Raw genomic sequence first — 12,628 nt, 5'->3', positions numbered from 1 at the left:
ATCTGGCTAAGAATCAGAAATAAAGACGTCAGTTGTATTTTAAGGCATTATTCATTGCCCTATCAGTGGCTCATGTGAAAGCTGCATCTGCTGCCCACATGGAGAAATCCCCAGCAAGCAGATTAGGAATAAACTTTCCATAACAGCTCCCCTATAAATACCTGAGGGCTGGGGCTTGTTCTTTCATGTCCAACAGCCTGGATAGAAGTATGACAATGTGGCTCGTACTGGCGTTGCTTGCGGTGGCAGGTAATTATCTTGTGTGCAGCCAGGCTAGCTTGTGGAGCTCGGTAGTGACGAGGGGCCAGGACCTAGCTGCAAAATCAGAGTGAAATTAAACAGGCTCCAGCTAAGGGTTAGAATGAAACAAAGTGTAATTTCTGCAGGAGCTAGTGCATTAGTAAAGGAGCAGCTGAAACCTCTGGGTTTGCCTGGGCATCTCTGCATTAGGGGTGGATGAAGGGCCAGGTCCTCTGCTGTGTCCTGGCTCTGCCCAGCAGGAGTGGAGGCGTGTGTTGATTAATATATGCTGGGCTAGTGTTTATATATCTCACATTATCAATAGGAATATATCAGTAAGTATTAAGCACATAAGAATAATATAACAGTAGTTACATAGCCTAGAGTGGCCTATACTTGTTATAGAACCCTACTCACTTATGCTGAGTGTCCCATAACCCCTTGCATTTACTTAAAGAAAGTTTTGGCTTAAGCAAATAAGGAAGCTGTCAAGCCCAGGACAGATGACAGCTTTACCATAGCACCAGATAGGGAGTTGCTCTTACAGGCCTATACTGGAATGTCCCTAAGGAAAAGGACAAGACATGATCGTTCTACCCTCGCTCAGACCCAGGAGGTGCCTTCATGCCCTTTGTTCCCTGGAATGCAAGTCTTCAGAACAAACCTGATACGGGTAGGACATGGTACCAGGAAAACAAGGTAGAAAGCTGATTAGTTAAATCTAGCTTCAGATTACATACACAGCACCTTGTACTTGTAAACAGGCAGGACATAAAAAGATGGCTTTAGGGGCGTAACTTTGTGAGCATACCTTCTGTGTCAGGTAAATGTAACAATGCTGAATGAGACAGCTTCCTGGAGACTGGTATCGTATAGAACCTTTTCCCTGCACTTTCTTATTATTGGCTTTCAGCAATAAACCTCACTGATCCTGGTTATTTGGTCACTTGAATCTACCTCATAACAAACCGAAGTGTAGTCAAGCAACTGCCTATGCAATTTAACAATCAATGCAGATAAATGGGAACAGAGCAGTGGCCCATTGCCGCACAGGAGAGAGCCCTGTCTATCTAACAGTGGTATTTAAAATGACTGTTACCAAAATAAGGCCCCTAATCCAGCAACATATAGTGCGCAAACCCAATGGGCTGACTCACCTGAGTAAGGTCATATGTATGTACGAGTGTTTGCAGGATTGGGGCCTAAGCAATGAATCCCACAAGCCAAATGGGCATCCTAGACTCACACATGCGCAGTCTGTGCCACCTTGCCAGTGCTCACAAGAGTTTAAAGCTCCTGACAACAGACACCTTCCCTCCCCTGCAGATTGTAAACAAGGCCCTTTATCTCTCTAAGAGTTTATCCCAATGACGTTGGAGGGTCATTTTCAATGTCTAAAATGTTCCCATGTCACTGATCATGGCAGAGACTGGTGCAAAAGCCTGGGTTCTATTCACCCTGTATGGGATTTATTCACCTTCTGCATTTTGCTCGTCTCAGGCAAGTGGAACAAGGCTCAGCAGTTTCATTACCTGGCTTCTGTCCGCATGAGTCAAGGCTCTTGTGGTGTGTTTCCAACACAGCAAGAAAATGTAAAAAACCCAAGGAGAGACAGCAGCAGTCCCCCGATCCCACAGTCTGACCTGTATGGAGAGCACTAGCCCATTGGAGTCCCACTGAGAGAACATCTGCGTGGATCCCACTGCACGAGTAGGCCCATGGGCCCATTAAAGCAACACTCCTGGTTTTAGGTTCTCTAAAGTCCTCCACTTACAAAATTCACACCTGAAGGATTCGACACTCTAACAGCATCCACCCTGGTCAGCGCCAGAGCCCACCACCAGCTCGTCAGACCCAAAGCGGGGACAGGAACAAGAGTCCAGAGCTTTCCCAGCCCCGCTGCATGCATTGCCGCTTCATTACAAATGTCACCCATGTAATCCAGTGAACGCTTTCTCCCCACAGCTGCTGCACCACACGGAGGAGACAAGATTGTCGGGGGATACGAGTGCACCCCCCATTCACAGCCCTGGCAGGTCTCCCTTAATGTCGGGTACCATTTCTGTGGTGGATCCCTCATTACGGACCAGTGGGTGGTGTCAGCTGCCCACTGCTGGTACTAGTAAGTGAGGAACTCAGCGTCTGTGTGTGCGTGTCACTGTGTCTTCATTGCAGTACCAGGGGGGTGGGAGCAGGCTGAGATTACAGGGGCTGGTGGGGCCTGTCCAGAGGGGCTCTGAGCCACCGTTTGTTTCCCAGCCCCAACTCCATGCAGGTGATCCTGGGAGACCACAACATCCAGGTCTTTGAACATACCGAGCACCTGATGCGCATCGAGACCATCGTGTGGCACCCCAGCTATGACTACCAGACAATGGACCACGACATCATGCTGATCAAGTTGGCCCACCCTGTCCAGACTGACGCCTACGTCCAGCCCGTTCCCCTGCCAACCGCCTGCCCAGCTGCTGGCACTTCCTGTGTGGTGTCGGGATGGGGCAATATCCTCAGTGACGGTGGTGAGTTTAGCCCTCTCTCTGTCTGAGGAGCTCCCAGGCTGCTCAACACCATCATCTGCTGATAACACGGCCCACAATGTGCCAGGCATTTGTGGACGTCCCTGCCCAGAGAACTCCTAGTCCAAGCACAGACACGGAGAGGCAGGGTTGGGGGGAGGTACAGCAAACAGGGATTTTATACAAGTGGGGCACCCTGACCTGGCCTGCCAAACCCCACTGGAGCCCCCTTCCACAACCCTAGTGATGAGCTCTGAGCCCATCTCTGTGCACCCTCCACCCTGTATTGATACTGCCCAGACCTGGCCAGCTGGCACAGCCCAGAGGTTAGTGTCCACTGAGGCTGGCTGTGAACTGGTGCCTCGAACGGTGACAGGTGCATGGAGTTAGCACAAGGCACTTGTTCACATACCTGAGAAAACAAAGGCCAGATACAAGGTGATGGGTATTGCCAACAGTAACTAAACCATCCTCACATGTGCCCCTTCCCCACCCCACAGGGAGCCCAACCCCATTTTACAGAGGGGGAACTAAGCCAGAGCTCCTCCAGAGCTGTGGAAATAGCCCAGGAGTCCTGACTCCCCCGCTCCACACACACCCTACTCTAACCCACTAGCCCCTATTCCTCCTTCAGAGCCAGGATAGGACCCAGGAGTCCCAGCTCCCGGCCCCCCCCGCTCTAATCCACTAGACCCCACACCCTCCCAGAGTTGGGGAGGAAACCCAGGAGTCCTGACTCCCACGCCCACCCTGCTCTAACCCACTAGCCCCTACTCCCCTCCCAGAGCCAGGGAGAGAATCCAGGCATGCTCACGCCCACTTTCACATTCAGAGTATTCTGCCTCCCTGACTAGTGTTCAGGATAGCGATTTTATCCCTCCAGGATGCAGCATGGGAAGGAGGAGAATGCCTAGTGCTAACAATTCCCCTCTACCTTTCAGTGTTCAGCCCATACAACCTGCAGTGCGTCAACATCCCCATCCTCAGCAACGCAGAGTGCGAGGGCTCCTACCCTGGGATGATCACCAACACCATGCTGTGCGCTGGCTACCTGGAGGGAGGCAAGGATGCATGCCAGGTGAGGGCTAATGGCCACGGCCCTGTCAGGCTGTTAGAGAGACTCTAGCCCTCCTGCCAGCAAACAGGGGGAAGGACCTGGGGACTGCATGCAGTATAATGGATGGGGAGGTACGGTGACTTTAACCGTCCCTTAATTTGCTGGCATCTCCTTCCTCTCAACTTACACACAGGGAGACTCTGGTGGTCCACTGGTCTGCAACGGGGAGCTGCAGGGCATTGTGTCCTGGGGGATCGGCTGTGCCCAGAAGGACCAACCCGGTGTCTACACCAAAGTCTGCTCCCTGCTGCCCTGGATCGAGAGCACCATGGCTGCCAACTAGTTCAGACAGAATGCTTCACGTCTGGGAACATGTACGCTCCCACCGCTCCACTGGACCCAGACGAGGGGAAGAGGGAGGGCAACTCAGTGTGGGTTGGTGCACTACCACTGTAATGCATAGCCAGAGCGAGTGCAAGAGGTGGCAATAAATCCAGCTGACCCCACAAGTTATTCCTGTTTGTGTTGTGCTCTGGGTCCTGACGATTACAGGCTCAGCTAATTAACAATAATTAACATAGCAACTAGCCGTTTTAAGGCCAGAAGAGACCTAGTCCGATCCCCGGAACAGCACAAGCCAGAGAATCTTTCCCAGCGACTCCTGCACTATAGGGAAATGTTCTGCCCTCTTTGTGCCCCCTTTTTATTCAGTGCTTCTCAAACAGTCCCCGAACCTGCAATCAGATCCGAAGGCACAGAAGGTCACCAGGGCCTGACGACACAGATCCCGCTGCACACTCAGTGCCACGCAGTCACATCAGTAACTCACCCAGCGCCGCATGTTTGCACTTTCTGTAGTAAAGGGCACTGGTTTAAAAGTGTGCTGGGGCTGGGTGCTAGGCGCCGACCCCCACCCCCAGACACTGCACACATATAACCTGAGAGGTAAGTTTCAGAGTGGTCCTTGTGGCACCTTAGAGACTAACAAATTTATTTGGGCAGAAGTTAAGTTCCTCTCCGCCAGCCCCATCAGAGTATTAAGGCTTTCAAGACAGATTGTGGAAACACAGGAAAGGCACATAGTGGGGTTGGGTGTTTCCGTGCAGTGCACAACAGTACAATTTTGGGTTTACACTCCCGAGGGGGTGTGCACTTGAGTACTAGGCAATTCCCCAGCTGAGTCTTCCCACGCAGAGCTGATTTCAGTGTCTGTGTCTTTCTGCAGCTGGGTGTGTCCCTACCTGTGTGTGTGCTGGAGGAGGCTTGAGGGCCTGGCTCAGCAGGAAAGGGTGAGGGAGCCGAGGCTGGTGGAACAGGCGGGCTCAGATGTATCCCAGTATATCAGGTAGCACCCTGGAAGGTGGGGGGCTACCCGTCACAACAACAGCATAAGAATGGCCATAATGGGTGTGACCATGCCTCAGTGGGTCACAACTGAGGATGCCAAATTCAGGACGAACTGCTGAGAAATAGGGCAGATACACCCCAAGACTGGTGGCTATTCCCCCATAGGATATACCAAACCAGCAACAAAAGTAAACTTCTGTCATAAATATAAAGGGAAGGGTAAACACCTTTAAAATCCCTCCTGGCCAGAGGAAAAACCCTTTCACCCCTGTAAAGGGTTAAGACTGGTGGCTATTCCCCCATAGGATATGCCAAACCAGCAACAAAAGTAAACTTCTGTTTCACCAAATGGGCTAACAAGAAGTAAAAAAACCAGATTCCTTGGGCATCCCAGTCCTTGTATTAGCACTGAAAACACTGGATTTAATGGTGAGTGGTTCCTTACAACCAGTTTCATCAATTAAAGGTTCCTCTGATCCCAAAGGACCAGCCACACACTCAGGTCAATATATAACTTAGATCTTACCCAAAAATCACGCTGATGCCAATTCTTTAGTATCTAAAACTAAAGGTTCATTCATAAAACGAAAGAAAGAAAGAAAGAAAGAAAGAAAGAAAGAAAGAAAGAAAGAAAGAAAGAAAGAAAGAAAGATGAGAGTTAAAATTGGTTAAAGGAATCAAATACATACAGTAATTGCAAAGTTCTTGGTTCAGGCTTGTAGCAGTGACGGAATAAACTGCTGGCTTAGGTCAAGTCTCTGGCTGATTCCAAATCATTGGAAGGGCCTCAGTCCATTGGTTAGAATGCTCCCATTAGTATAAATTCATAACCCAGGGGCTGGAGCAGGATGGAGGCAAAATGGAGGGGTTTCCAGGCCATTTATATCCTCTGCCATGTGGAGGGAAACACACTGTTTCAAAACAAAAACCTCAGCATTGCTAGTGGAGAATCACAGGTGACCAGATAGTGTTTTGAGTCACATGGACAAGTCACATGTTCATGCCCAGTTTTGCTCAGTCATTGCAGGAAACCATTACCTATACTTCAAGGATTTGGTTTTAAAGCAATTTCAAATTACATCTGAAATGTACAGAGTAAACTTTTGAACCCTTAAGAGAGGGCCTGGACTAAGTAATGTGGCTTATCTAAACCAGATGAAGGATCTGTTAGATAAATGGGTCCAAGGAAGGGGTGTCACTAGCTTTAACGGAATGTGTGATTTGATAGCTCAGGAGCAATTCCTGAATATGTCCAAGGAGAAAAAAAACAACAGACAGACAGAGAGAGCCTTTGTTTCTCCCCCCCTCCAGCTTTGAAAGTATCTTGTCTCTTCATTGGTCATTTTGGTCAGGTGCCAGTGAGGTTATCCTAGCTTCTTAACCCTTTACAGGTGAAAGGGCTTTTCCTCCGGCCAGGAGGTATTTTAAAGGTGTTTACCCTTCCCTTTATATTTATGACACGCCCCCCCAAATCACAGATAGGGTGAAACGCTGGCTGGGATTTCTTCCTGGAGCTCTAGGAAAAAACAGAGTGAATAAGACACATGCACCTCTAAATATACTACCAAGTATATAAAGACTAACAATATTTTCCACATCTCAAGGACGATTTTAACCAGTTGATTCTGTGAAACTTTCACGGGAGAGTGCATCAGCCACTTTGTTAGATGCTCCTGAGATGTGTTGGATGTTGAAATCAAAATCTTGGAGAGCTAAACTCCACCGAATAAGTTTTTTGTTATTTCCCGTGGCGGTATGAAGTCACTGTAGCGCAGTATGGTTGGTTTGCAGGTGGAAACGCCATCCCCAAACATGTGGGCGTAGCTTTTCTGGGGCCCTTAGTACAGGGTCAGACATGAGTGTCGCTTTAAGCTGGTTAAAAGCCTTCTGACACTCTTCGGTCCACTGAACGGCATTTGGCTGTTTCTTTTTGGTTAGGTCTGTCAGTGGGGCGGCGATTTGGCTGTATTGCGGTACAAATCGTCTGTAATAACCAGCCAAGCCTAAGAAGGATTGCACCTGTTTCTTTGACTTTGGGACAGGCCACTTTTGTATAGCATCCACTTTGGCCTGTAGGGGGTTGATAGTTCCTTGACCCACCTGGTGTCCAAGGTAAATCACTCTGTTTAGGCCTATTTGACACTTCTTAGCCTTAACAGTTAGTCCTGCCTCCCTTATGCGCTTGAAGACTTTTTGTAGATGTTCCAGGTGTTCTGCCCAGGAAACCGAAAATATGGCCACATCGTCAAGGTAGGTGACTGCATCTCCTAATCATAGAATCATCATAGAATCATAGAATATCAGGGTTGGAAGGGACCTCAGGAGGTCATCTAGTCCAACCCCCTGCTCAAAAGCAGGACCCATACCCAATTAAATCATCCCAGCCAGAGCTTTGTCAAGCCTGACCTTAAAAACTTCTAAGGAAGGAGATTCCACCACCTCCCTAGGCAATGCATTCCAGTGTTTCACCACCCTCCTAGTGAAAAAGTTTTTCCTAATATCCAACCTAAACCTCCCCCACTGCAACTTGAGACCATTACTCCTTGTCCTGTCCTCTTCCACCACTGAGAATAGTCTAGAACCATCCTCTCTGGAACTACCTCTCAGGTAGTTGAAAGCAGCTATCAAATCCCCCCTCATTCTTCTCTTCTGCAGACTAAACATCCCCAGTTCCCTCAGCATCTCCTCATAACTCATGTGTTCCAGACCCCTAATCATTCTTGTTGCCCTTCGCTGGACTCTCTCCAATTTATCCACATCCTTCTTGTAGTGTGGGGCCCAAAACTGGACACAGTACTCCAGATGAGGCCTCACCAATGTAGAATAGAGGGGGATGATCACGTCCCTCGATCTGCTCACTATGCCTCTACTTATACATCCCAAAATGCCATTGGCCTTCTTGGCAACAAGGGCACACTGCTGGCTGATATCCAGCTTCTCGTCCACTGTCACCCCTAGGTCCTTTTCCGCAGAACTGCTGCCTAGCCATTCGGTCCCTAGTCTGTAGCTGTGTATTGGGTTCTTCAGTCCTAAGTGCAGGACCCTGCACTTATCCTTATTGAACCTCATCAGATTTCTTTTGGCCCAATCCTCCAATTTGTCTAGGTCCCTCTGTATCCTATCCCTGCCCTCCAGCGTATCTACCACTCCTCCCAGTTTAGTATCATCCACAAATTTGCTGAGAGTGCAATCCACACCATCCTCCAGATCATTTATGAAGATATTGAACAAAACCGGCCCCAGGACCGACCCCTGGGGCACTCCACTTGACACCGGCTGCCAACTAGACATGGAGCCATTGATCACTACCCGTTGAGCCTGACAATCTAGCCAACTTTCTACCCACCTTATAGTGCAAAACCTTATAGTATAATCCCGCTAGGAGACCATCTACAAGTCTTTGGAAGGTGGTGGGTGCATTCCACAGCCCGAAAGGGAGGACATTAAATTCATACAGCCCGACATGTGTGGTGAAGGCTGACCTTTCCTTGGCAGATTCATCTAGTGGTACCTGCCAGTACCCCTTGGTTAAATTCAAGGTAGAGAGGAACTGGGCCCGTCCCAGTTTCTCTAATAGTTCATCTGTGCGTGGCATTGGATAGTTGTCTGGGCGAGTTACAGCATTTAGCTTACGGTAGTCCACGCAAAAACGTATCTCCCCATCTGGTTTGGGAACCAGAATCACTAGAGATGCCCATGCACTGCCAGAGGGGCGGATTACTCCCATCTGTAACATATCCTGGATCTTCCGTTCTATAGCAGTTTTAGCTTGAGGAGACACCCGGTAAGGTTGGACTTTAATTGGGTGAGCATTACCTGTGTCAATGGAGTGGTATGCCCATTCAGTCAGTCCTGGGGCGGCTGAGAATGTCGGCACGTAGCTAGTGCACAGCTCCTGGATCTGCTGTCGCTGCATATGCCCAAAGGTCATGGAGAGGTTCACCTCTTCCATGCCACCAGCACTTTTCCCTTCGTAGTAGACACCTTCAGGCCACTCAGCATCGTCTCCTCCCTGGGCTGTAAATTGACAAACCTTTAATTCTCTGGACTAAAAGGGCTTTAGAGAATTACTATGGTACACCTTAGGCTTTCGGTTGGAGGTGGGGAACGCTATGAGACAATTAACAGCTCCCAGGCGCTCCTGGACCATGAATGGCCCTTCCCACAACGCTTCCGTTTTTGGACCTGGAGCGCCTTTAAGACCATGACCTGGTCCCCTACTTTGAAGGAACACTCTCTGGCATGTTTATCATACCAGGTTTTTTTTTTCTTTTTGAGCATCCTGTAGGTTTTCTTTAGCAAGGGCTAGAGAGGTTCGGAGGGTGTTTTGTAGGTTGGTTACAAAGTCCAGAATGTTAGTTCCTGGAGAAGGTGTAAATCACTCCCGTTGCTGCTTCACCAACTGTAATGGCCCCTTAACCTCGTGGCCATATACAAGTTCAAATGGTGAAAACCCTAAACTGGGATGTGGTACAGCTCTGTAGGCAAAGAGCAACTGCTGCAACACTAGGTCCCAATCATTGGAGTGCTCATTTATGAATTTACATATCATGGCCCCCAAAGTTCCATTAAACTTCTCCACCATGCCATTTGTTTGATGGTGGTAAGGAGTGCAAACCAAGTGATTTACCCCATGAGCTTCCCAAAGGCTTTCCATAGTTCCTGCCAGGAAATTAATCCCTGCATCTGTGAGGATGTCAGAGGGCCAACCTACCCTGGCAAAAATGTCTGCTAGTGCCTGGCACACACTTTTAGCCCTGGTGTTGCTTAGAGCTACTGCTTCCGGCTATCGGGTGGCAAAATCCGTGAAAGTCAGTATGTACTGCTTTCCTCTGGGTGGTCTTTTTCGGAAAAGGACCCAGAATATCCACAGCTACTCTCTGAAATGGAACTTCAATGATGGGGAGTGGCTGGAGAGGGGCTTTGACCTGGTCTTGGGGTTTTCCCACTTTTTGGCATACCTCACAAGACTGGACATAGGTAAAAACATCCTTGCCCATTCCCTCCCAGTGGAATGACCTCCCCAACTGGTCTTTGGTCCTGTTCACCCCAGCATGGCTACTAGGATGATCGCGGGCTAAGCTCAAGAGCTTGACCCGGTACTTAGTTGGAACTACCAACTGTCTCTGAGGATGCCAGTCATAGAATCATAGAATCATAGAATAGTCTTCCTGGTGTCCACCAGAAAGAGTTTCCTTGTATAAAATTCCTCTTTCTACAACAAACCTGGATCGATTAGAAGAGCTGAGAGGTGGTGCGTTGCTCCATGCCGCCGTCCAAGCTCTCTGGAGGCTTTCCTCTGCTTCCTGTTTGGTCTGGAACTGTTCCCTTGATGCTGGAGACATCAGTTCCTCATTGGATTGTGAACCGAAGCTTGGTCCCTCTGGAAGTGATGTAGGGGATGGGGCTGTTTCCGTTGACTGTGAACCGCTCTCCGTTGGGGCACTATGTTGGGGTTCAGGCTCCGGCTGAGCCTCTTGTGTAAGGTTATGGGCTGCTGCCGGTTCAGGTTCGGTGGGGCCGTCTGGTGTTGGGGTTGCAAGTACTGGATTCAGTGCGGTCAATGTGTCTGGTGCTAGTTGTTCTGCCGGTTCCAGTTCTGGCTCTGTCTGGGTCTCTGGGACTGGATCCACTACTGCTGTTGCAGACATTGGCATGGGGTCCGGGTCCATCACCTCTGACCGGGTCCTGGTAGAAGTTGCCAGAACAGAGCTAGGCGTCACGGCTGGTTTAGCCTGGCTGCGGGTGACCATTCCCACCCTCTTGGCTAGCTTCACATGATTGGCCAAGTCTTCCCCCAACAGCATGGGGATGGGATAATTATCATAGACTGCAAAAGTCCACGTTCCTGCTCTGGCCCCAAAGCAGAGAAAAAAACTCCAACTGCTTCCAGTTGGAAACCTGCTTTCCAGCAGCCCAAAGGAAAAAAAATTCCCTTTTAAAATCTGTGTTTCTGGTACAAAAAATCTCAAATTGATCTCAAAATGATTTCAAGTTAATCCCACCACTCTGCCACCATGTCAAGGTTCCTTCCCCACTCTGAACTCTAGGGTACAGATGTGGGGACCTGCATGAAAACCTCCTAAGCTTACTTTTACCAGCTTAGGTTAAACTTCCCCAAGGTACAAACTATTTTACCTTTTGCCCTTGGACTTTCACTGTCACCACCAAACGTCTAACCGGGTTTATTATTGGGAAAGAGTTGTTTGGAAACGTCTTTCCCCTCAAAATCCTCACCAAAACCTTGCCCTCCCTTCCTGGGGAAGGTTTGATAAAAATCCTCACCAATTTGCATAGGTGACCACAGACCCAAACCCTTGGATCTTAAGAACAATAAGAAAAGCATTCAGTGTCTTACAAAAAGAATTTTAATAGAAGAAAAAGTAAAAAGAATCACCTCTGTAAAATCAGGATGGTAAATACCTTACAGGGTAATTAGATTCAAAACATAGAGAATCCCTCTAGGCAAAACCTTAAGTTACAAAAAGACACAAAGACAGGAATATCCATTCCATTCAGCACAGCTTATTTTCTCAGCCATTTAAAGAAATCATAATCTAACGCATACCTAGAAAGATTACTTACTAAATTGTAAGACTCCATTCCTGTTCTGTCCCCAGCAAAAGCATCACACAGACAGACACAGACCCTTTGTTTTTCTCCCTCCTCCCAGCTTTTGAAAGTATCTTGTCTCCTTATTGGTCATTTTGGTCAAGTGCCAGCGAGGTTATCCTAGCCTCTTAACCCTTTACAGGGGTGAAAGGGTTTTTCCTCTGGCCAGGAGGGATTTTAAAGGTGTTTACCCTTCCCTTTATATTTATGACAGAAGTTTACTTTTGTTGCTGGTTTGGTATATCCTATGGGGGAATAGCCACCAGTCTTGGGGTGTATCTGCCCTATTTCTCAGCAGTTCGTCCTGAATTTGGCATCCTCAGTTGTGACCCACTGAGGCATGGTCACACCCATTATGGCCATTCTTATGCTGTTGTTGTGACGGGTAGCCCCCCACCTTCCAGGGTGCTACCTGATATACTGGGATACATCTGAGCCCGCCTGTTCCACCAGCCTCGGCTCCCTCACCCTTTCCTGCTGAGCCAGGCCCTCAAGCCTCCTCCAGCACACACACAGGTAGGGACACACCCAGCTGCAGAAAGACACAGACACTGAAATCAGCTCTGCGTGGGAAGACTCAGCTGGGGAATTGCCTAGTACTCAAGTGCACACCCCCTCGGGAGTGTAAACCCAAAATTGTACTGTTGTGCACTGCACGGAAACACCCAACCCCACTATGTGCCTTTCCTGTGTTTCCACAATCTGTCTTGAAAGCCTTAATACTCTGATGGGGCTGGCGGAGAGGAACTTAACTTCTGCCCAAATAAATTTGTTAGTCTCTAAGGTGCCACAAGGACCACTCTGAAACTTACCTCTCAGGTTATATGTGTGCAGTGTCTGGGGGTGGGGGTCGGCG

The 12,628-nt window shown here is 48.8% G+C and overlaps 1 protein-coding gene across 1 annotated transcript; it reads left to right on the top strand.

The window, feature by feature from the left end:
• Window positions 1-209: 209 nt before the first annotated feature.
• On the top strand, window positions 210-4,190 carry LOC125625992 (serine protease 1-like). The gene is made up of 5 exons (XM_048828660.2): window positions 210-249; window positions 2,206-2,362; window positions 2,500-2,759; window positions 3,698-3,834; window positions 4,007-4,190. The coding sequence occupies exons 1-5, from the start codon at window positions 210-212 to the stop codon at window positions 4,154-4,156; spliced, it is 744 nt and encodes a 247-aa protein (XP_048684617.1). The 3' UTR covers window positions 4,157-4,190.
• The last annotated feature ends 8,438 nt before the right edge of the window (window positions 4,191-12,628 follow it).

This window comes from Caretta caretta, chromosome 24, assembly GCF_965140235.1.
Source record: "Caretta caretta isolate rCarCar2 chromosome 24, rCarCar1.hap1, whole genome shotgun sequence".
Classification (NCBI taxonomy): Eukaryota; Metazoa; Chordata; order Testudines; family Cheloniidae; genus Caretta; species Caretta caretta.
Note: the sequence above shows the minus strand (reverse complement) of the source record. Positions and strands in the feature narration are given on the sequence as shown.